The sequence below is a fragment of the Lolium perenne genome, chromosome 1 (genome assembly GCF_019359855.2).
Source record: "Lolium perenne isolate Kyuss_39 chromosome 1, Kyuss_2.0, whole genome shotgun sequence".
Lineage (NCBI taxonomy): Eukaryota > Viridiplantae > Streptophyta > Magnoliopsida > Poales > Poaceae > Lolium > Lolium perenne.
This window is the reverse complement of record NC_067244.2, coordinates 234775359-234799975: the sequence shown is the minus strand read 5'-3', so window position 1 is coordinate 234799975 and position 24617 is coordinate 234775359. Positions and strand designations below refer to the sequence as shown.

The window sequence follows — 24617 nt, the reverse complement described above, 5'->3', positions numbered from 1 at the left end:
GTGTAGGAATTAGATGCAGCCTACCAAATGCGCCCCAAAGTGCTTCCAACTCGGTCGTCGCCTCAGTCTGTAAATGCATATTCTCTGCTGCTTCGGAAACAATTCCCATTCTCCGCTCGTGTGGTGCTTCAGCGGGAATCGGACCTTCGAAAAAAGCTCTAGTCCGACTCTGACGCACTTGTTTGAGTCACACCGCAACCAAGGTCGGCACTATTTTTTTTGAATTTAAATGCGGACTTCCATTAAACTGGCACACAACTAAATTGCGGTCTAAGATAGTAGCGATACAAATGGGAGCAGAAGCACCCCATAAGGAGTTAGCAGACTCAGAGGTTGCTCCCAGCTTTGCAAGCTCATGGGCAGTATTGTTACAGTTCCGGTGGCTAAAAGAGAAACTAAAAGAGTCGAAGTTTAGGATACAGAGGCTTCTAGCTTTTACAACCAACACTCCGATACTTGATTTATCATAGTCTTTGCTCTTCAGACCCTGGACCAGATTTGAGGCATCAAATTCGAAGACACCTGACTGGCACCCACTCTGCACGCACCGTTGATTGCGGCCAAACAGGCCACAACCTCCGACTGCAGAGCACTCCCCGGGTTCTTCGACTTGCCCACACCAGCAGCAACGAAAAAGCCCTCTTGATCGCGGATGACAAAGCCCCATCCCCCGTCGACAAAAACAACGTTAAAGGAGCTATCAAAGTTGATCTTGACATAATCATTAGGAGGTTTTGACCACTTGTGAGTGTTAGGTGGTTTTGCTGGCTTCTCTAGCTTCCATAGAGACATGAAGTCAATCAGAAGGCGCTCCACATGAGAGCAGACAACATTAGGATCTGGGCTATCCTTGTCGGTGTTGGCCTTATTGCGTTGGTTCCACCACTCCCACATGAGGGTGACTGAACGGACCTGAGTAGCCTCATCGCAATTCCAGAGCTCCTGAAGAAGATCGTGTGAGGAGGAGCAGGAGAGAAGCTTCACACGGAGGTCAACCTGCCCTAGGATACTCTAGCAAATACTGACCTTCTTGCACTTCAGAAAAGCGTGCCCACCATCCTCATTTAACCTGTTGCATACCGGATATTTGGTGTCAAGATCGATACCCAACTTGTGAATCTTCATGCGGTTGGCAAGGCTGTTATGAGCAAGGCACCAAATAAACATCTTGATCTTCCCCGAAACATTGAGCTTCCAAATATGATTCCAATCAAAAGAAGGCCCCGAAGTTGCAGAAGAGCCAGAATGTGCAGCCTCTCTGCCAGAAAGCCGATCCCTCACCATGACCGCCACTTTATATGCGGATTTTACTGAGAAGATACCTCTCGGGTTGAAGTGCCAGGCAAGATGATCCTCCATGCCATCCGCAAGGTTGATGGAGGGAATAGTTTTAACATCTTCAGGCTGGAAAAGGCTTCAAATAATGTCCACATCCTAGTCTCCGGTGCAGGGATTGATCAGATCAGCCACGAGAGAGATAGGAGTACGACTGACAAAGGTTTAACTTTTCAATGCCTACAGATTGTAGACTAGGGTTTCACGAAAAGTAGAGGGCAAGTAGATCTCGAAAGTTCAGCCGAAAAGGTGCTCGACTATGGAAAACTAGGGTATATGTTGACAATGATTTCGATCCTTTCTTTCTCCCTCGGCTCCCCTTTATATAGGAGGTGGAGCCGAGGTTTTCGTATCGTACAAGTTACAAACATAGGGAGACATTTGAGTCCTTCCCGTATTATTACAAGACCCTTTATTCCTAATCTATCTCTAACTTCCATATCGATGTTTATTGGGCTTCCGGGCCTTATAAACTTCGGGTCGTGGGCCTCCAGATAACCTAGGGTACCTTATTCGGCAGGCCCATTCGGGATGCCTGTGTCAGTAGCCCCCGAGATTTTGCTTGAATCGTAGAGTCGAGTAAAATCTCCGTCGTAAAGTCAATCCACAAATTCTTCGGATTTCCATAACACTTTGCTCAAGGTATTTATATCTTGCACATGGATAATGGTAGATGGGGCTGGTTCATCTGATGGATCAGGTACCAGTTAACTGCTCTCGTGGCAAACCCGCAAAAACCTACTTCAAGGTCAAGTCCCTGGACTTGACCTCGGGATACTGGCGTAATTCGACATGCGCCGCTTAAGGTCTTACCATGAGCTGAATTCCAGTTATATTTTATCGAATACCTAACGCGTCCGCTAGGATTTTTCTTCGTGTCTGTTGACACGGATAAAGTAGTAGAGCGCATTCGGGTGTGATACCACGCCACACATGATGGATCCTAGGGACTTGCCTTCGTAAAATATTACGGCATCTAGAGTTTTTACCGCGGCGGACGCGCTCTGAGAATATATTGTCGAGTGCCTTTGTCGGCTGCTGGAATTGCTAATTTCTTCGAGTTGTTTAATGATAACATCTTGATCTCCCGATGGGAGTACACGATGAGTTATATGTAACTCGTAGATGTACGACGATAATTCCTCGTCTGCATCTCTATTTTTTTGTCTTGTCATTCTCTTGTTTTTCTCCTTCTCATACTTCATCGGGTGCGCGACCAGCGCTCCCGATGGGAGTAGCCCCCGAGGCTACAGTCAAGTGTTTGCACTTGGCTGTAGGCTCAGCTTTTGCTATTTTGACCAACTCTATATTTTTGTCTTTCGATTTGTCCTCTTATCAGAAGTATAAACAATACTTCTGATAAGAGTAGCCCCCGAGCATATGAACAGATGCTTGCATTTGATCATAGGCTCCCAAAGTTTCTCTATTTGAGCACTTGAAGTATTATTGTCACTATATTTAGTTAAACCACTCGAAGCTTTCTTGAATGACGTCGCTGCTGACGATAACCATGACACCCATCTTGGAAAGCCATGACTCCTGTCACCTCACTGTGTTGTGGGTCCGAAGCTCTGCGCCATCGACACGTCGCGCAAGTGGGGGACACACGTCCTCCGTATATTCAGGCATGCGCGTGGTAACTCCCGTCCAGTAATTTCAGAATGATAAGACCTTTTTACCCTTTGGACACGCGTAGGGCTGAAAATACCCCCCTTTTCATCCAACATCTAAACGTATCGTCTTCTCTCTATAAATTCACCTCCTATTCCTCATTTATTCCATTCGCTGCGCCGCACATCTCCTCTCTGTCACACCCCAACTTTTGCAACCCTGTTTTAATTGTCCTTAGTGCAAAAATGAGGGGGAACAAAAACTTTTTCTTAAAACTAATTAGATGAATTGCCTTGATCTGTTTGTTATGATGAATTGATTTGATCTGTTGGTAGATGTATTGTCTTGTATTGCTTGTTGAGTTTTGTCTTGAGCTACCTCAAGGAACAACACCCCTAGTGTTAAAACAAACAACTCACCTAATAAAACACATGTGTGGCTTAGGAAAAATTGTTTTCTTTCTTACTACACCAAACCTCTCTACTTATGGCAACATGAGTGTGCCATCTTGAAGTTCCTCTTGGTGTTCTAAATCTAGCTCAAATCATCCTCGAATCAAAACTTGGAATCATCTGCTCCTTATCATATCTTTCCCTTGCCATCTAAAGCAATGCACTTGGTCCTAGATCTACCATATCTTGAGCATTTCTCAACCATGTCCTTGCCTTGAACCAAATCCCTCTATACTCTTTTATCCTTGTCTGTTTTGAGGCTAAGTCAGCAATCTGATTTGGTAGGTTCAAAAGTTCCAAACCTTGGCAGTTGAAATCTAAGCACCCACAACTGCTTTTAGTGACCTCAATGCATGGATCCCATCTATGCAACACTCTCTTCAACCTCCACGTCTTGCATGTCTCAGTCTATCCTTGCAACACATATATTCAACTTGATCTGGTATCCTATCCAATGTTTCAGCACCAGATCACTTCTTCCTCTTTTACCTCTTGTGTTTATTTTAATCCATGTTTTAATCTTCACAAAACCAAGAGTGGGGATGATGGGTACATTTTGTAGCCACCATATACCCTTGAGAACACTCCTCCCTAAATTAATTTTCTTTCTCAAAAACCCTATTGTTTTTCCTTCTCTAGCTTTGATCACAAAACTACTTCTAGTTTTATAAAATCTTTTCAGGATATTCTTCAAAGAAAACAAATAACTGAAATGGGTTTTGTTTTTCATCCCATTTCTACCAAGTACTGATTTCTAAAACATTACTTTCTATTTTGTTTTCCTTTTTACAAAAGGCTTGTTTATGGTACTTATACCATTTCTTGTTTTTCTTGTTTATTTAAAATTGAGAAAACTCTACCTTACTTGATAAAGTAAGTAGAACATTTTGAATCCTATGTTCTACCTAACTTCTCTCAATCTTTTTCAAAGTCCTTTTTAAATTATTTTCCTTCCCAATTGTCCCTAGACAATTGAGGTGTTTCAAATACCTTTCAACTGAATTCTTTTTCAAATGGCAACTCTTGCCCCTCTTATGCACATCTCTGAACTACCACATTGTATCCTCCATCCTCCAATTCTTGATCACATGGGTGATCATTTGATGTTTTCAAATGGACTCCCTTCAACTGAACCCTAGACTCAGGGAGTATTTCAAACCACTCCCAATTGACCTCTTATTTGAAGAACAACTTATATTTCATCATACCTATCTCACTCCTCTATTCTTTTCCATCACCACCTTGACCTCATGAATTGATGATTCATGTCAATATATTCATCCTTGTGAGTATATGGATACTTCACTTACCATCTCTCTTAACCTTGCTCTACCCTTGTCTAAACCACCATCATCACCATCATCTCTTGGCCAAATTGATAATTTGATCAAGTGCTTTATTCCTCAACATTGGCACCAATGTTTATTATCATCTCTCTCTCTTTTCATTTTTACTTCACCAAAACCACACCACCCCATCCACCATTTGATCAACTCCCTTATAGTGGTCAAATCCCAATCCTTTCAACATTAAATTCAAATGAAAACTTCTAAATCATCAACTATACCTTTGATCTATTTCCATCTTATGTTTGTCACTACCAAAGTGGTAGGAATTACCCTCATAGTACATATCACTCTCACACTCCTTTTTATCTCTATATCTCCACCTCCATCTTTAATCCTCATCAAAGTCATCATTGACATTACCTCCTCAACATCATGCCTTGATCTATTCACATGGATGTTGTGCACTCTCTCTCATTGTTCACTTGAGTTTGGCAAGAATGGAGCCGGCCATGGCAAGAAATTCGGCCAGCCCTCCCTCCTCACTTTCCTTCCTCCACAAGCCTTGCCTCCCACCTAACCCAATCAATAAATGGGCAGCCACCCACCTTGGCCAATCAAGTGAAGGGCTGCCACCACTCTCTCCCTCTATAAAGCTCACTTGGCCGGCCACCCCTCCCCTCTTCTTCTCATTTTTCTCCACTCTCCACTCCCTCACACTCTCCTCCTCCCCTCCACCACGAGCTGCTGCTCCTCCTAGCCACCATGGCCGGCCATGGCCATGAAAAGCTCACCTTGATGCAGCTCCTTCCTCCCTCAAGCTCCTCCTCACCATGAGAGCATCCCTCTCACCCTCTTCTCCCCTAACCCTAGCTGAATCCATCTCTCTTTCTCTTTTCCCCTCTCACAAGATTGGATCTTGATGCAGGTGCATGTTGGACCAAGCATGGAGAAGGTTGAGCAAACCTCAGATCTGAAGTATTTGACCAAAGTTCGTCCAAATCCCTGCAGTAATTTCTTCTATCTTGCTGTTCCAGATTCTGTGCAAACTTGTAAAATCCACCAAAAATCGTGTATCGATCCGAATCGAGTGATTCAAAGTTCCACGGGTAACCAACAAAAAGATCTACAACTTGGCGTTGGTCTCACCCTGAAATTCGTTTTCAATCTTCCTCGGTAAACAAAGTTCTGAAAACATGCAGATTCACTGTTTGTTAGATTTGTTTTGTTTTACAAAACGTTTTTGAGCAAACTAAACTGTGGGTGAAAGCCCCCTTCAATACCTTCATTTTGATGTTGGTTTCACTTCAAATGCCCTCCTAAAACTGAAATGGTGCACAGATCAAGTTTTGGTCAGATCTGACTTTGTCTGTTTACACCAGGAGCTGGGGATAAATTTGCGAGTGAAACCAATTGCATTAGAACCGTATTGTCAATACCTTTCAGATGCAACTGATCTCATATTTTTAGGATTTTTCTAAGATTTTTGGCATACAGATCTTGTTTTCTGTACAGTCAGATTCAAGCAAATCCTAAAATTGTAGGATTAACCTTTTTGAGTGATTCCAATTGGGTTAGTCTTGTATTAGTACTGGCCATCTGGTAAAAATAATGTTAGTCTCTGTTCATGCATATTGGTTACTGATAATAGCATGTGTGTGCTACATGAGTTGTTGGACCAAAACGTTTTGGTTTATTTTAAAACCGTTGACCAACTCTTTTATTAGAAATGGGCAACCTTTGTTTCTTGCTTGCAAAACAAAACCTCTGCAACTTATCATTAGTTCTATTGTTTTGCTTAAGATTTTAAAAAGGTGTGGTATCTTGCTTGCTTCCTATTTTTGGGTATAGTGTTAAGTGAGCTAAATCGAATTAGGAAAAACTGATTTCTACTTTTCCAAAAATGTTTGAAATTATAATGTGAAGGTTTTTGATGCCAAACTAATGCACTTGTCCTCTTTATGATGTTATCTACCAGGGGATATTTGGTTTATACCATGGTGATAACCGAGAGAGGCAATTGCTAAGTTGTGATGCACTCATGCCTTTACTAGGTAAATAAATGGGGTTTTCTAAATTAAAACTCTCAGAGTTGTTTTGAAGTAACTATAAGTCTTTGTATGTTAGCCCTTAGTAAAGTGGTTAGCTATTGATTGTTGTTTGTTGAATGATGTTTTGTTAATGTGATTGATTGTGTTCCTTTTATATTTTCCAGCGATAGATGCGAACGATTCTGGAGAAGAAGAAGAAGTGGAATCGGACGAGGATTTTATTTATATTATTGGAGTTCTTATTTGACGGAGTTGAAGAAGTCCAGGGACAAATAAGCCAACCAAGGCAAGCCATCTATTGATCTCTGATCGTGATGTCTCTTTTCGATGTCACTTTGTTGCTACTCTTAGCATCTTGACCCTTGGTGTGTTGATCTCCTTATTGTTGTCATGCATGCTTGGTCTCAAGCATGGTAATCGTAGTGGTTCTATCTTATGGTCGTCATAGTAAGTGTTTGGGATGCATGCTGATTATGGCCATGCTATCCTATTTGGTCGACATGCATGCTTAGCCTAAGCAATGCTCACTCCCTTGATAAATCACACTATACTTCCTTATTAGTATAGTGGTAGTAACATCATGATCTTGGTGTATTCTCAAATTGAGATGAGTATGCCTAACCACCCTTTTGTATGTCATTTATCGTTGATCACCACCACTTCCATTAGTGTTGGTTGGGTTACACCACAAATCTGAAAGCATACTCCCTCTTGTGTTATCCACATACATGCTTACCTTAAGCAAGTATGACCTTGTTCTTCCACCTCTATTGACTCTGTATGAGCATGATGCTTATCATCACGGCCATATGGTGTGCTAGTTCCATCATGAAACTTTAGGTTGGGAACCCCTCAAGGTTTACCTTGTCGTAAAAGTTTTAAGAAAAACCTTGGGTGAGTCGACCTTACCCGAGTGTATGGTTTATGAAAGGAAAGGATCTTGGAAAAGATGGTTGGAAAGAGGAATGTGTGTGTGACTTGGGGTTTTGAGAAAAACGACACATGGTTCTTTGTATTCGCCCGGAACAACTAAACCGCGCAACCACATTACCCCAACCTGGGCACGGGGCTTAGACCTAGTTTGTTGAAGCTGGCATGGGACACCTTCACAACTCTCTAGGAGGGTCACGATGACCTCTGACACCGGGTTGCGCTCTGGAGGAGGCAATACACTGTAGTTGTCTATAGCCGGACGATTACTGAGGGTCTTCTGTCGTGGCGCCGGAGATACGCTCAAAAAGGAGGTATGCTGCCGGGGTGCCGGGAAGGGTTAAGTCCGCAGGGAAGGACTCATGCCAGTGGAGATAAGTGAAAGGTTATGTCCGAGTTTCTGTCATGGCATAGTTGATATGCGGGGATGATGCCCACATGATAGACTCGCGGATCTTGTGGGGAAAGTGTGCAAACTCTGCAGAGTCAAATCTATTCGAATAGCCGCGTCCGCGGTCATGGACGGTTGGAATGGCCGTTACCGAGCTGTGTCGAGTTTTGTTTTAGAAAAGCTTTACAAAGAAAGTGAGAAAGTGTTTTGATGTACCAGAAGGGTACGGGGAAAGGTTGTGTCGACCATATGGAGATGGTCGAGGAAGAAAAATAAAATTGGGTTACCCCATCCTAGTGTTTTCATGTAGAGGAACTCTTCTGAAGTATCTTCTTCAACAAAGATATAGAGATGTCATAGGATATCTTCTGAAGTATCTTCTTCAACAAAGATTTAGAGATGTCATAGAACCCTCTTAGTGTCCCCATCAACTGAGATGTCGGGATGCCATATCCACAAGAGAAACTACTTCTCTTCTTCATGCTATATCCACAAGAGAAACTACTTATCTTCTTCATGCTATTTCCACAAGAGAAATTAGCTCTTCCCTCTTGTCCTCTTAGGTTAGGGTTTGTTATCTTGCACTCTTGCAAAGTACCTTCTTGATGGTTTGCGAGTACAATTCCAATGTACTCACGGCTTTATCCCTGGCTATTTACTTGGCCAGACTTGAAGGAGTTCGATCGATGAAGAAGGAGTTGATGACGTCTATGCGAGCTAGGAACGTCTTCCCAGTCAGTTGCCTGTAGGGTTGATGGCAGATGACTTGGGCTCCGCGCTGTTGAAGTGATGATGCTACTCTGATGTTTAGTTAGGTCCTTCGAGGCTATTATGTAAGTATTGGTCATGTGACCTCATTGTAATCTCTTATTCCGCTTTGTAATGGATGGTGTAATTTGATATCAGTTCGGTTATGTGTTCACGACGCATTGATCATGGGATCGTGAACTGTATACATAACATGGATTTTGGACAGCTGGTCCGGGGTCCCCACAGAGCTCTCTCTCCGCCATTGTTGCTTCTCAAGCTCCTCGCGCCCTCGCTCTCTTGCTGCTGCTGCTTCCTTTCGCAATCTGTCGCATTCCTCCACGCACCAAGTGCTGCACTTCTCGCGCCTCAGATGCCGGTGAGCCCATGGAGCAGGCCAAGATCTCTGGATGGGAGCGTTCGAAGTTGACCGCCCAGGACCACAAGATGTTGAAGAAGCTGGGCCTGTTCGACAAGGAAGCCGTGCGTTTTCCTGGAGACGAGAGTACTCCGCATCCTCCAATCAACTTCCGGGTAACATTCATTGACTTCCTCATCCGCGGCCTTTCTGTCCCTGTCCACGAATTTCTTCGTGGTTTGCTTTTTATCTATGGGATTCAGCTGCACCAGCTGACCCCCAACTCCATTCTCCACATCTCGATCTTTATCACCCTCTGCGAGTGTTTCCTGGGCATCCACCCTCACTGGGGCCTTTGGAAACGCATCTTTTATCTCCGGCGCAACAACGCGAAAAACGTCGCCTACAATGTAGGTGGCGTTGTTATCTGCGTTCGCCCGGATGTCGACTATTTTGACGTCAAATTCGCCGACTCCGTCCAAGGTTGGCGCAAAAAGTGGCTCTATATAAGGGATGAATCTTTTGATGCTCAAGAATACGGCATTGCACCCTTTGATGCTGACGAAGAAATTCAAAGGCGCAAATCTTGGGATGCTGAAGTAACAGCCGAAGAAAGGGTGGCTACAGAGGCTCTGATAATCCGCATCCATCAACTCCAAAACACCGATGGAGAAGAACTCTCGGGTGTGCAAATAATCGCCTATTTTCTTAGGATTCGGGTGCAGCCACTGCAGGCTCGCAAAAACCCTCTGTGGATGTACTTAGGAGCGGAAGATGTCGACCGCTTGTCCAAGGATCTTTCTGTGAAGGATTTGGAGAAGCTCGTCCGATGTTTTACCTCCTTGAGCAAAAAACATGAAGTCCCTTCATCCTATCGCGTGGAGCCATATAGTGCTAGCCACGCTCTCCCCCAAGTAAGTGTTTTCTTTCGGGTCGAGTTTGCTATTTTTTTTGACTTCCACTAGTTTCCCTTGTGTGCTCACTTTCTTGTATTCTCTTTGTTATGCGCTATGTAGGATCACCAAATTCTTTCTTCTCTCCCCCCCTACCTGAAGGTGGAGAGGTTCGCAAGAATCCGCTCTTCCTGAGAGTGAAGCCGCGGAATCGCAAAAATCCGCGGGTTCCTCCGAAAAAGAGACAGAGTCAGAGCAACACTCTGATTCTGCCCACTCCATCTCTCCTCCTCCTGCCACTTCTCCAGATGGGCGCAAGAGGAAGAGAAACGCTGTCGAAGATTCCGGCGCCTCCAAACCTGCCGAAATAACTGCCGAAGAATCTTCCCGGAGGAAGAAGGCGCCTTCGACCCCTTCGCCGATGTGGCCACAGTTAGCTCGTGAGTTGCTATTTCTTGTCTTCATCTATCTTATGCTTCTTTCGGTACTCTCATATTTTGCTTTGTTGTTATATTGTTAGGTCTACTGAAGGGGCAGAATAGGAAGAACCCGTGGCTCATGGAACAGCTCCTACGAGCACTTCCAATACCCTGGTTCTTTCTGAAGAAAACCGCACTGCCGCGGCAACTTTGCCTCCCCCAGAACGTAGCCCGAAAGCGTCGACTCCCATGCCCAGCCCCCGAGCGCCTCCAACTAAGAAAGCTAGGACCGGGGCTGGAGGCACTCAAGAAGTTGTTGCTGGGAGTTCGTCGACTCCCTTCCTGGAAGATGTAAGTTCCCCTTTTTCCCTATTGACCATCTCTTTTGCTTGTCGAGTTTTTCACCTTCTAACGGTATTTTTCTATCTTGTCGACTTTTGTGCAGCCCTTAATGAAGGATCTGATCCACCTGGGCTCCCAATTTCTTGGGTTCCGCGATGAAGCTGCTACTCTGAGAGGTAAAACTTGCACTACTCTTAGTATGTTTCTTATTTCTGCCAGTTGATTCTCCGTCTTCTAATGAGGATTCTTTACCTTTTTTTCTTTCCGCTTCAGAGGCGCTCCATCGTGCCGAGGAACGTGCTGATGCATTAGATGCCAAGCTGAAAATCAGCGAGAAAGCTCGCGAAAAAGCCGAGAAGGAGGCTGCTGCTGTCGAAGGTCTCCGCCAGAGTCTCCAGACTGCTGAGGACACTTTAAGCGACAAGGTGGCCCAGCAAATCGAACGTGAAAATGCCATAGTGACGCACCTCGAAACGCAGAACCGCAGATTTACAAGTAACCCGTTACTTCTCTCGCCCTTTTGCTTCTGCTTTTGTTTGTTTCTCTGATATTAACAAACTCGTGGTTCTCTCCAGCAGGGCGGATGGGTGAGGAGTATACCCTACAGGAAGAATCCGACGATCACCTCATTAACACTCTCGATATTCTTGAGTTAAACTGCGACTTGGCGCGCACCAACATCTCTTCTGCACGGGCTGCACTGAAGCGCTTCTTCCCCCACTTCTTCCCCAAAGACACGCAACCAGAAATCTTCTCCGAGCTAACCCAACGCTTCCTGGCGAAGGAAGATCCTCTTCTGACCTATCATCAAGCTAGCCTGAAGATCGGAGTTGAAGGGACGATTGCCTTGGCTACTGCCAGCGGCCAGGAAGTCGACTGGGTGAAAGTTGGCACTCCCAAAGGCATAAACAAGGAGAAGTGGAAGGCTCTAGTGAAAGTTTCCAAGCCTCAGTCGAAGAAGATCATCGCCTTCCTTGACCCGACGTCCACTGCTTCTGCTAGCACTGCGCGGACGGAGGTCAAGTAGACCAACCCGTGTTTCTTTTTTATTTTCTCTTTTGTAGCTAGCGCCACCTTCTGTTGCTTCCTAAGATTAGTAGGGCTCGCTAGGGGCCATATTTTGCAAGGATCCTCTTTATGTAAATGTTCTGAATATCAATGAAAAATGTTCTTTCGCCAAATGTTTGATGTCGATATTTTCCTCCAGTTGGTTTTTGATAACTATACCGACGATGCTGGACCTTCCGACACTGTACCCGCCATTTCTCATTCTGCGAGAGCTCCTGCTGGTGTTATCCTGGATGATTCCTCTTGCGCTGATTCACTACACCAAGAACTGGCCGATCTTCGACAGCAACTGCAAGCTATGAAGAAACAAGCTGTCACCGTTATGGACCAATCTCGCAAATCTTCGGATCATGAACGAGCTGCTCTTCAGCAAGCACAGGAGGCTATTGAATTGAAAGAATCTGCCACTGCCGATGCTTCACGGGCTATTGAGCGCGAGAATTATATGCTTGACCTGATGACTGATGCAAGTCACGATATGGCGGGTATGTTGTGCTTTAACTTTGTCGCTATTTTTATGTTCTTCGGGTCCTTTGTCACGCTGTATTGCTTCTTGTGTTGCTTGTAGGTTCGTTTCTGGATGCCGCCACTGAAGAACAACGGGTGAATTCGTGAGTTGAGGTCCTTCTTCAACTTGCTAGACGGAATAACATTGACTTCTGGGCAGATGAAGGGCGCACTCGCCATATCGTTCAATTCCAGGATCGAGCCGCCCAAATTCGGGAATTCCGTGACATCTTCGGCATTACTCTTGCCATGGTATACAATGCTATGTTTCCTCGGAACCCTCAGCTAGAAAATCTTACCGAGCTTATGAGTAAATTCAGGGATTCACGGAGCATCCATGACTTTACGAAGGCTCAGCTGATGGCTGATACGTCTCCAACGTATCTATAATTTCTGATGTTCCATGCTAGTTTTATGACAATACCTACATGTTTTATATACACTTTATATCATTTTTATGCATTCTCCGGGACTAACCTATTAACAAGATGCCGAAGCGCCAGTTCCTATTTTCTGCTGTTTTTGGTTTCAGAAATCCTACACAGGAAATATTCTCGGAATTGGACGAAACAAAAGCCCACGGTCTTATTTTTCACGGAGGCTTCCAGAACACCGAAGAGGAGACGAAGAGGAGCCACGAGGCGGCCACACCCTAGGGGGGCGCGGCCCCACCCCTGGCCGCGCCACCCTATGGGGTGGGCCCCTCGGGACTCCACCGACATCGCCCCTTCGCCTATATATTCCTCCGTCTCCGAAAACCCTAACACAATCGACGATATTCCACGAAGAGTTCCGTAGCCGCCGCCATCGCGAAGCCAAGTTCGGGGGATAGAAGTCTCTGTTCCGGCACGCCGCCGGGACGGGGAAGTGCCCCCGGAATCCATCTCCATCGACACCACAACCATCTTCACCGCCGTTGCTGTCTCCCATGATGAGGAGGGAGTAGTTCTCCCCCGAGGCTGAGGGCTCTACCGGTAGCTATGTGGTTCATCTCTCTCTCCCATGTACTTCAATACAATGATCTCATGAGCTGCCTTACATGATTGAGATCCATATGATGAGCTTTGTAATCTAGATGCCGTTATGCTATTCAAGTGGATTTTACTTATGTGATCTCCGGAGACTCCTTGTCCCACGTGTGTAAAGGTGACAGTGTGTGCACCGTGTGGGTCTCTTAGGCTATATTTCACAGAATACTTGTTCACTGAATTATGATTTGAGTTGGATGTCTCTATGAAATTGTGGTGTGTTAGTACCTCCTATGAATGCTCAAAGTGACAGCGTGAGGTGTTTATTAGTACTTGGGAATGCATCTTTAAGGTTTGCTTTTGCAGCCCTACACGGTGAATTAGTGTTCGTTATCCAGCCAGAGAGTAGTTCAGAATAGCATAGTGAAGTGCTTATATTTATATTCCTTTATGATATCATTGTTGAGAGTGACCACTAGTGAAAGTATGATCCCTAGGCCTTATTTCTAAGCATTGAAACACCGTTTCCAACAAGTTCTGCTACATGTTTACTTGCTGCCATATTTATTTCAGATTGTTATTACCACTCCTATTCATCCATATCACTTGCATTTTACTATCTCTTCGCCGAACTAGTGCACCTATACATCTGACAAGTGTATTAGGTGTGTTGGGGACACAAGAGACTTCTTGTATCTTAATTGCAGGGTTGCTTGAGAGGGATATCTTTGACCTCTACCTCCCTGAGTTCGATAAACCTTGGGTGATTCACTTAAGGGAAACTTGCTGCTGTTCTACAAACCTCTGCTCTTGGAGGCCCAACACTGTCTACAGGAATAGAAGCGTGCGTAGACATCAATGGCTGGCGCTAAGTTCGCCCTTATTTGGTTGAAGGTCTGCCATTCGAAGCTGGATTTTAGCAATATTATCGACACTTTTTACCGCAAGACGTCGAAGAGGAGGATAAATGTTGATAAACACAATGCAACCGTAGCCGAAAAAATGATCGATGAGCTTCTTCGAGTAGACGCCAATTTCTTCAAGGAGTTTCGGTATGATGATTCAACACAACTTGTCTGTGCCGCAAGGGAGAACGTGACCATAGATAGACTTGTGTAGAAATTCTTTCTTTCCTCGGACGTGTTTAGTTTGAACTGAACTGTAACATTGCATATATTTGTAAGTCGTGTATATTGGAACTTATCCTTGCGAGACTTGTGTAAAGCCAAGGCAAATTTCTATGTTATTTTTTCTCTTGAGCCCCCGAGTGTCTCGGTTGGCATAATTATCTTTTTTTATCGCGAGGTTTTATGTGTAACCAAAGTGTGTATATTGACAAGTGCGATGGAGTCGGATATATTGTAATTTTGTCGGGTTCAAGCCCCTGAGCGTTGCTCAAGAAACAGGAGAAATACTTTTCATCATTATTTTTTATTTCAACCATGCTATATTGCAGCATCGCAAGCCCGCCTCATTAAAAACCTTTCATCCCCACTCGATGCCCTGAAAGAAAAAGAGTGCGTCTGAAAACTTGCAAGCTCTTCAGATACAATGTATGTTTACATGGACTTCCTTCTAAGCGTAGAAACGTCGAAGTTGCGCCACGTTCCACGGGTTCGGCTCGTCTTTGCCTGTCTTCTTGTCCTTCAGCCTGTAGGCTCCTCCTGGTATCACCTCAGTAACTATGTATGGCCCCACCCATGGCGACTCAAATTTTTCATGGCTATCTTGCTTGAGTCGAAGTACTAGATCGCCAACTTCGAACGACCTAGGCCGCAGACGTCGACTATGATAGTTTTTGAGATTTTGCTGATACGTGGTTACTCTCGAAAGTACCTCGTCTCGAGATTCGTCGAGTGCATCCACATCATCTTCTAGTGCCTTTCTCGAGATTTCTTCATCGTATTCTGCGACTCTGGGAGAATTATGCTCTAATTCTATCGGGAGCACCGCCTCAGCTCCATGAACCTGGAAAAACGGAGTTTCTTGGGTCGCTGTGTTGGGTGTTGTTCGTATGCTCCATAACACATTGGGTAACTCATCAACCCAAGTGTGCCATGCTTTCTCTAGTGGTGTCAGTAATCGCTTCTTGATGCCGTTGCAGATCATGCCGTTTGCTTTTTCGACTTGGCCATTGGTTTGCGGGTGCGCCACCGATGCGAACTGTAGTTTGATGCCCACTTCTTCGCAGTATTCCTTGAATTCTCGAGAAGTAAAATTGCTGCCATTGTCCGTAACTATGCTGTTAGGGACGCTAAATCTAAAAACTATTCCCTTGATGAAGTTCACCGCTGATGCTGTGTCTGCCGACGTTACTGGTATTGCTTCAATCCACTTTGTAAATTTGTCGACAGCTACCAGCAAGTACACGTGTCCTCCAGGCCAGGACTTGTGCAATTTCCCGACCATATCTAAGCCCCATTGTGCAAAAGGCCATGCCAATGGTATGGGCATTAACTCTGCTGCTGGTGAGTGAGGTTTGGATGCAAACATCTAACAGGCTTCACAAGTGCGCACGATTTCCTTCGGGTCCTCTATTGCTGAGAGCCAATAAAATCCTGCCCGAAAAGCTTTGGCTGCTATTGCTTGACTGCTCGCATGGTGGCCGCATATTCCTTCATGTATGTCCTTCAATATGACTCGCCCTTCTTCGGGTGTGACGCATCTCTGCAGCACTCCTGATATGCTTTGTTTCTATAGTTCTCCCTTGACCACGGTGAAAGCTTTGGATCATCGAATAACTCGCCTTGCTTCTACCGGATCTTCAGGTATTTCTTTCTTTGTAATGTACGCCAGGTATACTTGCATCCAGGGGATTTGGATCATCATGACTTCGTCTGGTTCCTCCTCATCTTCTGATGTATGCGTCTCTGAAGCTGCTGGAGCCCCCGAGTCTTTCTTGGACTTCTCCTTTTTCTTGGCTACTTCGGTACCTTCTTCGCCTTGGTTGATCTCTCGCTTATCTCTTCCCAAAAGACTCCTGGTGGTATCGGGAGGCACTGTGAGCCGATGTTTGCCAAAACGCCGGCTTCATCGTTGCTGAGCCTGCTGATGTGATTGACTTCACAGCCATAAAAGAATTTTTCGAGTTCATTGTACACTTCCTTGTACGCTATCATGCTGTCATTGACTGCATCGCATTTGTTCATCACCTGCTGAGCTACCAACTGGGAGTCACCAAAGATTTTTAAGCGGGTGGCGCCGCACGCCTTTCCATCTTCATCCCGTGTATGAGGGCTTCATATTATGCCTCATTATTGGACGCGTTGGGGAACGTCATCCGCAATATGTATTTCATTTTGTCACCTTGGGGTGACACGAGTATCACGCCTGCTCCAGCTCCTTCCAATCTCTTCGACCCGTCGAAGTTCATATGCCATGTACTCGATAAATCTGGAGGTCTCGTATTTTGCAGTTCCATCCACTCTGTGACAAAGTCCGGCAGAATATGCAACTTGATCACTTTTCTTTTTTCATATGTGATGTCCCAAGGGGAAAGCTCGATTCCCCAGAGGGAGACACGTCCCGTAGCTTCTGGGTTGTTCAGTATGTTTGATAAAGGAGCCTCATTGACCACTATTATCGGGTGTGCCAAAAAATAATGCCTTAGCTTCCGTGCTGACATGAAAACTCCGTAAGCCAGCTTCTGATACTGCGGGTATCGCTGTTTGCATGGTGATAAGACTTCGCTAAGGAAATATATTGGCCGCTGCACCCCGTGAATCTTCCCTTCTTTTTCTCGTTCTACCACGAGGACTGTGCTGACCACCTGAGGTTTGGCCGCGATGTATAACAGGAGAGGTTCCTTTTCCTTTGGAGCCACCAATACTGGTGGTGTCGAAATTGTGCGCTTGAGATGCTCAAAGGCTTTGTCTACTTCTTCGTTCCACTCGAACTTTTCTCCTTGCTTGATGAGCGCATAGAAAGGCAACGCTTTTTCTCCCAACCTCGCAATGAATCTGCTTAATGCTGCGACTCGTCCTGTTAGCTGCTATATTTCCTTAAGCTTGGTTGGTTTCCTCATCATCATGATGGCTTGTATTTTCTCTGGGTTGGCCTCGACCCTCTGGCTGACACCAAGTATCCGAGGAGTTCTCCTGCGGGAACTCCAAAGGAACATTTTGTCGGGTTCAGCTTGAGGCGAAACTTGTCAATGTTGTCGAAGGTTTCTCGAAGGTCATCGATGAGGGATAACCCTATCTTTGTTGTGATGACGACGTCATCAATATACCAATCTACGTGGTGAGACACTTCTGCATCATCCTCTGATATGTCGCTCCCGTGTTTTTCAACCCGAAGGGCATTGTCCTGTAGCAGAACACGCCATAAGGGGTTATGAAAGCTGTTTTGACTTCATCTTCTTCTTTTAAGCGGATCTGATTGTAACCAGAATACACGTCGAGGAAGGAAAGACGTTCGCAACCCGCTGTGGAGTCGATAATTTGATGGATCCTCGGGAGGGGGAAGTGATCCTTTGGACAATGTTTATTGAGACATGTGAAGTCGACACACATGCGAAGGACCTCAGTGCTTTTCTCCGGGACCAGCACTGGGTTGGCAACCCACGTGGCCTCGGTGTGCAGCTCCTTGATGAAACCCGCTTCTTTAAGTCGACGGATCTCAGATAACATAGCTTTGCGGTTTGGCTCGGAAAAACACCGCAAAGGTTGTCGAATTGGTCTAGCTCTTGGATCTAGATTGAGAGGGTGCTCGGCGAGTTCCCTGGGTACTACTGGCATGTCAGCTGGAGACCATGCGAAGATTTCCCAGCGCTCACAGAGGAACTCGACGAGCACGCTTTCCTATGCGCTATCCATGTTTGTTGCGATAGCTGTCGTCTTCTTGGGATCTGTCGGGTGAATCTGCACTTCCTTGGAATTCTTGGAGGTGTCGAAGGTTTGCTCCTTGAGTGGCCTTCCTCCGTCAGGTAACACGTCGTAGTTGGTGGTGAGCTTGGATGCTTCGTACTCAGCTTGCATCCCGAAGGTTTCAGAGAGCTTATTGAAATCCTTCTCGCATTTATCTGCCAAAGCAAAGCTTCATTTCACTGTGATTGGGCCATTGGGTCCAGGAATCTTCCATAACATGTATGTATAATGCGGCACAACCTGAATGTGGCATACGCGGGTCATCCCAATAGAGCATGATACTGTGATGGAAAATCTATAACCTCAAACTCCAGCTTCTCCCTCCTGAAATTTTCTCGAGTTCCAAACTGTACGTCGAGTAAAATCTTTCCCAGGGGATAGTTCAGCTTCTCAGGTGTAATGCCATGGAAACGCGTGTCCGTTGGTGTCAAATTTGCCAGAGAAATATTCATCTTCCTCAACGTATCCGCGTACATGAGGTTCAGACTGCTTCCTCCATCTATGAATATGCGCGAGACCTCGAATCCCGCGATCACCGCTGGTAAAGTCATAGCTGATTGTCCTGGTCCTGGAACTTGAGGCGGTTGGTCCGCTTGAGTGAATCCTATGTCCTGTGCCGACCAATTAAGGTACTCGATGGTTGGTGGAGGCATCTTCTCTGCCATGTATACCTATCGCGAAATTAACTTTTGCGCCCTATTCGAGGGTCTGCCTTTCTGAATCATCGACACTACTCCCGTTGTGTTAATGTAGTCGTCACTGTTGCCTGGTGGTGCCGCCAACTGCAACTGATGTTGGTTTGCATTGGTAATTGCGGGTGGTGGTGGCAGGTGGATTTCACTCCTTGGCCCCTGTACGTGCCCCCTATTTGCTGCTTGTGCGTTGGTGTGCTCCGCATACCTATGTAAAGCTTGGAAAGTTCAGCAGTCCTTCTGAAGATGACCTGACTGTCTTTTCTCTTCACTGTCGAGGTAAAAATGCATCTGACATGGACCATTTAGAATATCCTTGGGTGATATGTTGTATGGCCTCTGAAACCTTGGTCGATTATTTTTTCTGCTGGAGCCTGGCGCATCTCTGTGATCATTGCGCTGATCGTTGTTTCTTTTATAATCATCTCGATGATTTCCTCCACTATTTCCTCGGAAGCCAGCCGCCACTTGGCCGGGACCATCATAGTCTGAGAATTGGCGATCTCGTCGTCTATTTTGATTGTTGTTTCTATTGCGGTCCTCCTCGGGTGACCTCTGCCGTTTGTTTTGAACAACATCTTCGCCATCCGCGCAGCGATTCGCTATTTCCATGAGTTCTGCTATTGTGCTCGGGTTGGATCTACCCAAGTCCTCGATTAAATCCCTTCTTCGGATCCCTGCGACAAATGCATCGATTTCTCTTTTGTCGGATACGTTTTCTGCCGAGTTTTTTTATGATGCTCCGTCGCTGGATATACGCCCTCATCGACTCGTCATACTTCTACTTGCAGGCCCTCAGCTGCTCTATTGGTGCATGCTCTTGCACGTGGAACAAAAAAATTTCACGAACAAGTCCTCAAAAGTCTCCCAGCTGTCGATGGATCCCCTTGGTAACTTCTTCATCCAAGATCTCGCGGCTCCACTAAGGTGAACTTGGATGCTTTGCATTGCTGTTGCTCTAGTTCCGCCCATCAGCTTCACTGTTTCCAGGTAATCGACCAACCAGTCCTCTGGATCTTGCAATCCGTCAAACTTTTTATAATTATCAGGTAGCTTAAAGCCAGAGGGAACCCGAGTTTTGCGAACCCGTCGGGTAAAGCAAGGGAGTCCACACATGTCTTCTTCGCTAACTTCTGGTGAGTGCCGACGCTCTCTTCTATTTTCACGGTCTCTCTCCTGCCGTGCTCTATCGATTCGTGCTTGCGCCATTGTATTTCTCGCGTCACCTTCTCGTGGAGGATCTCGCGCCGCCGATGTTGGTCGAGGACTATTTTGCCCTGGAGCACTCTCGGGTAGCGGTGTACTTGACCCTTGTATTGCTATCCCCATGATTCCAACTCCTACCATGGCCATGTTATACAATGCTTCCCTAGGATCTCCTGCAGGTGGTTTGGATGCTAACATGAAAGCATGTGTCGCCAGATATCCTGCTTCCGGCGTTTTTGGGATGATGTGCCCTCTCGTGTCTATTGACATAAAGGACATGTCGAGGTTTTGGATAAGGTTCTCTCTTTCATGCTCAGGCACGTTTTCCAGTCGAGATCTTCCTCTTGCACGGGCGTCTCTGTGATTGTCTCCCGACATTCCTGAATGTCAACTTAGTTCAGCCTTGCGCGCACTTGACACAGAAGCTGCGGCTTTCCTTGCTTCGAGTACTCTTCTCTGTTTCTCTAACTCCCTTCCGACGCGAGCGAGTTTATATTGGTATGCTTGCAACTCTTCTGGTGTAGCCGTGGTAGTCATCGGCTCTGTGCCATCCATAGCGCTTTGAGCTCTATCCCAAGCTGCGTGCGACAGCTGTCTCTTCTCTCGCGCGCGTGGACCCGATGTATTTTTTTTCTGTTCCGCGCGTGAGATTTGCAGGGTCGATGTATGGATTGTCCAAGTCATCGAAAGCCTCAGACGCTTCATCCTCTTGTCGGCTTGAATCCTCGATTGCGCAGACTTGATGATATATTGCAGTTGTGTTTTCATCATCTTCAGGGTCGGTGACACCGTCGTATCGATCGGTGAAGACCTCCCGGATAGAAGTAGATCTGTCGATGAAGTCGAAGTGGTCGATGCTTTCCGAGTCGCTGCTCAGATCGAAGCCCGTGAACGACCCGAAAGACATGCCGTTGAGCAGATCGGCGAGTTCTCCGCCGATGGTGGGCTTGATGAAGCTTGGCGGTGAAACCTCCTCGTCGCCTGACTCGATTGATGGTGATGATGATCCCGAGAAATCGGAATCGGCCACTAACGGTCCCGAAAAAATCGGTGCCACGAGACGATGCTGTTGCGGTCAAAACCCACCGGCGGGCAGCGACGGGCAACATAGTAGAGCCGGGAACAACTTAGGGCTGCGGCTGGCCCTGGTCCCTCCGAGCGAAGGCCCGCAAAGCCTCTGGTACACACGTCCGATGCTGATGCAAGGGCGTGCCACCTGACCTATACCTGGTCAGGAAGGTGATGGAGATGCCTCGCTTAGTTTCCTGCATGGCATACACGTAAACATTAAATACGAGACTCGATCGGCTCTCAGGTTGTCCTGTGAATCGGCTCAAGGAGCCGATCCACCCATGATTCGTACGAGGTGCACGAATATATGGTGGTCCTGCTTGATCAAGATAAAGCTAAAGCGATCTACGACGATTTAGGGTTTTCACCGCATAATCGGATCATCCTACTCACGATTGGGCCTCGCGGCCACGCACGGTGATCGTAAGCCGATCCTAGACAAGGCCTAAAAACCAACACGAGGTTGATCCCCGGAACATCCTGTCTAGGACTAGCAAACGACACCCTACGTGCCGCTGGATCCTCCAACCCTTTGTAAGGCCTAACTATTGCAGATATTAAACTAATCCTTGAAGAACAAGGAGCAACCGTAACGGATCGGATCTACTAAATAATGACCAAGCGGGGTGCCGCCCCTACACCTAAGATAGGTGTAAGGGCGGCCAGATATGCAAGGGTTGCACTACGATAGCATATGATTCGAAGAACTATGCTAACCCTAACACATCTATGATAACTACGTTGCTCGCCATCAAAAAGGCTTCAGTACGAGCAACGCATGAACAACATAAAGCTTGTGCTGCCTAGATCGCAAGATGCGATCTAGGCAGCATGATGCTTACCGGTAGAAACCCTCGAGACGAAGGAGTTGGCGATGCGCCGAGATTGATTTGTGGTTGAACGTTGGTTGTTGTTTATTCCATAAACCCTAGATACATATTTATAGTCCAAGGGACTTTCTAACGTGGGAATAATCCCCACCGTGCACGAGACAATCTCTAACTAACCGACACGTAATCTACTATGTTACAGATACAAGGGCAAACTAGCCCAAAACTTTGCATATAAGGCCGATTCACGTATTTCTTCCGTATATAATCTTCAAGTCCATCTTGATCGCGGCCCACCTCTGACTCGGTCAAATCCTGGTGATAACACATGCCCCCCTGGTTTTGGTAATGATAATTTCAAAACCACTCTGTTTTTCCTTCGAAGGGTCATGTCGTGGCAGAGCAGAACCGTTGCAGTATCCTTCATCATGATGCCCTGTCTTCTCAGCTTCTCTGCAAAATTTGATAGCTTTAGCATCACCTCCTTGGAAACTGCAATGGCATTAAATCTCCACCAGGTTCCTCATTATTTAACCGTGCCGATCGATTAGCCCTCTTCATCCCCTTCCTCTGTTCTAGCTATCGGCACCAAAAAACCCTCTTCCCCTGTAGCAATGTCTTCCTCTTCCTCCGTCTCCTCCGGCCTCTCCCTCCAATCCTTTTCCTCGAGCGAGCTGGAGTGGAACTCCGATCACGGACCAAACGGCGACCTGCCTCTGACCGATGGGGAAGACGACCTCAAGTTCCTCATCGAAGGGGAGCTGATAAGTGAAAGCGAAGACGACCTTCATCCCTGGGTGAACCCCACCTTCTCCGACGGGAAAGGGGAAGAAGTAGAGGAAGAAGAAGAAAAGGAGGAGGGCGGCCCCTCCTCCCCCGCTAAGCTTCTGCTGGCAAAGCGATTCCGCGCTTGGGCGGACAGCGAAGACGATGATGATGACGAGGAGGAGGAGGAGGAAGAGGATGAATCCTCCTCCTCCATCGGGTACCCGCCGACAAAGCGCTTCCGCTCTTGGGCGGACAGCGAGGATGATGATGATGACGAGGAAGACGAAGCTCCGGCCGAGGGCTGGGGCAGCAGCGACGAAGAACTTCCTGGGAGCAGCGCCGACGACATCGACGACGGCGACGACGAGGACAGCGACGACTAGTAGAGTAGGACTAGTAGTAGCAGTGCACTAGGCACCAGATCCCTCTTTTGAGAGCCATCGGCTCTTTCCTGTAAAGCCGCTCCTTTGAATTAATGAAAATTGTTCTTCCATTTCATCTTTCAATTAATCCAATTTCAATCCTTCCGCTTGCCACACCAAGACCGATAGCAACGTATCGGATCCTTTTTCCTGAGACGCCCGTGAAGCTGGGCTCAAATATCGCTTAGACCGTCAGTCAAGTACTTCTCAAATTCAGACTGCAATTTGATACCTGACCATAAAATTTCGCAATCCCATAGCCGATGACTATTCATCGGCTATTTTGAGAATCCAGTCTCTTTCCTCTTCTCGCAGCAACAGGACGGTCCAAAACCTGTAAAAGCCGACGGCTCCCTTTTCCGGCTCCTCTCCGTAGCTTTAGCAGTCTTCTTCTGCAACACCTCACTGCTTTCGGAGAAGATCACGATGCAGGGTCAGCCGATGCAACTCCAATCGGCTCCAAAAACAGAGCATCTACCAAGTTAGTTGCCCCCCGAGCCTTAATCAAGGCGAGAATATCGGTGAGGATGCACCAAAGCCGATCACCTTTCTTCCCTTGAAAGCCGAATCAGCACCACAGGCTGAAAATCCTTGACAAGAAAATTCGAGCACCAGAATCGGCTCATTGCTTTACTCCCTCGAGGAAGCAGAAGGCCCCACAGCTGAACTGGACTTGGTGAAGATCCGCGCTTTGAACACGTAGCCAGTAGAATCTGCGAAGTTATACTAGAGTCGATGATTGTGCATCGGCTTTATGTCATGAATTTTTTTTTTACTGGCCGTTTTTTTCCCTATCGGCCCCAATATTTCACTGCACACATGCTCACCTGCACATGTTCTCATGTCCATCTGGTTTAGGTGCCCCCCGAGCCGAATCTGCCAGGTGACTGCAGATATCGGCTTTGTGGTTAGCCAAGACACTGTATTTGCACGTCGGCTCCGTTAGGATTCGTGTTGACTCTCATCCGCCGACGTGACCACTGCCCCACAGATCGATGTTGAACGCAAGCAGAACATGTGGTGAGGATAATTTTGGCCGATTGCTGGAATCGGCCTCCACATTGATTGAAGCGCTCAATGAAGGCTCTGTAATGTTCCTTCATAGATCCTTGGGGCCGATCCAAAGGATCGGCCTCGCCACGTTTCTCATCGGTTTGTTCTTGCTACTTGGTCAGGCCGGTGGATAAAACCAACCTAACCTCATCCTTTGTCATGTCGATGCGCTCGCCATCATCCACCTTGAGTGCATCGTTTAATCCTGGAGCACTAAACTCTGTTGGAAGGATGAGCACCATGTTTGTGCCAGCCGATGTATCATCATCGGCTTTCCTTTGCTTGGGGCGCCACTCCATTTTCCGTGGTCGACCCTCCTCATCTAGGGTTCGCTGGATCTTCGCGGCCA

At 46.5% G+C, this 24617-nt stretch overlaps 1 protein-coding gene across 1 annotated transcript; it reads right to left on the bottom strand.

The window, feature by feature from the left end:
• Positions 1–480: 480 nt before the first annotated feature.
• On the bottom strand, positions 481–1359 carry LOC139834760 (uncharacterized). Its single transcript, XM_071824848.1, has 2 exons — positions 1027–1359; positions 481–942 (listed from the first exon to the last, which is right to left on the bottom strand). Exons 1-2 carry the CDS (start codon positions 1357–1359, stop codon positions 481–483), a joined length of 795 nt encoding a protein of 264 aa, XP_071680949.1.
• Positions 1360–24617: the final 23258 nt, after the last annotated feature.

Coding starts and splice junctions, on each gene's coding strand:
- LOC139834760 (XM_071824848.1), bottom strand. CDS start 1,359: ATGGAGGATCATCTTGCCTGGCACTTCAACCCGAGAGGTATCTTCTCA. Junction 943..1,026: donor CTTTTCTGAAGTGCAAGAAG/GTCAGTATTTGC, acceptor GATCTTCTTCAG/GAGCTCTGGAATTGCGATGA.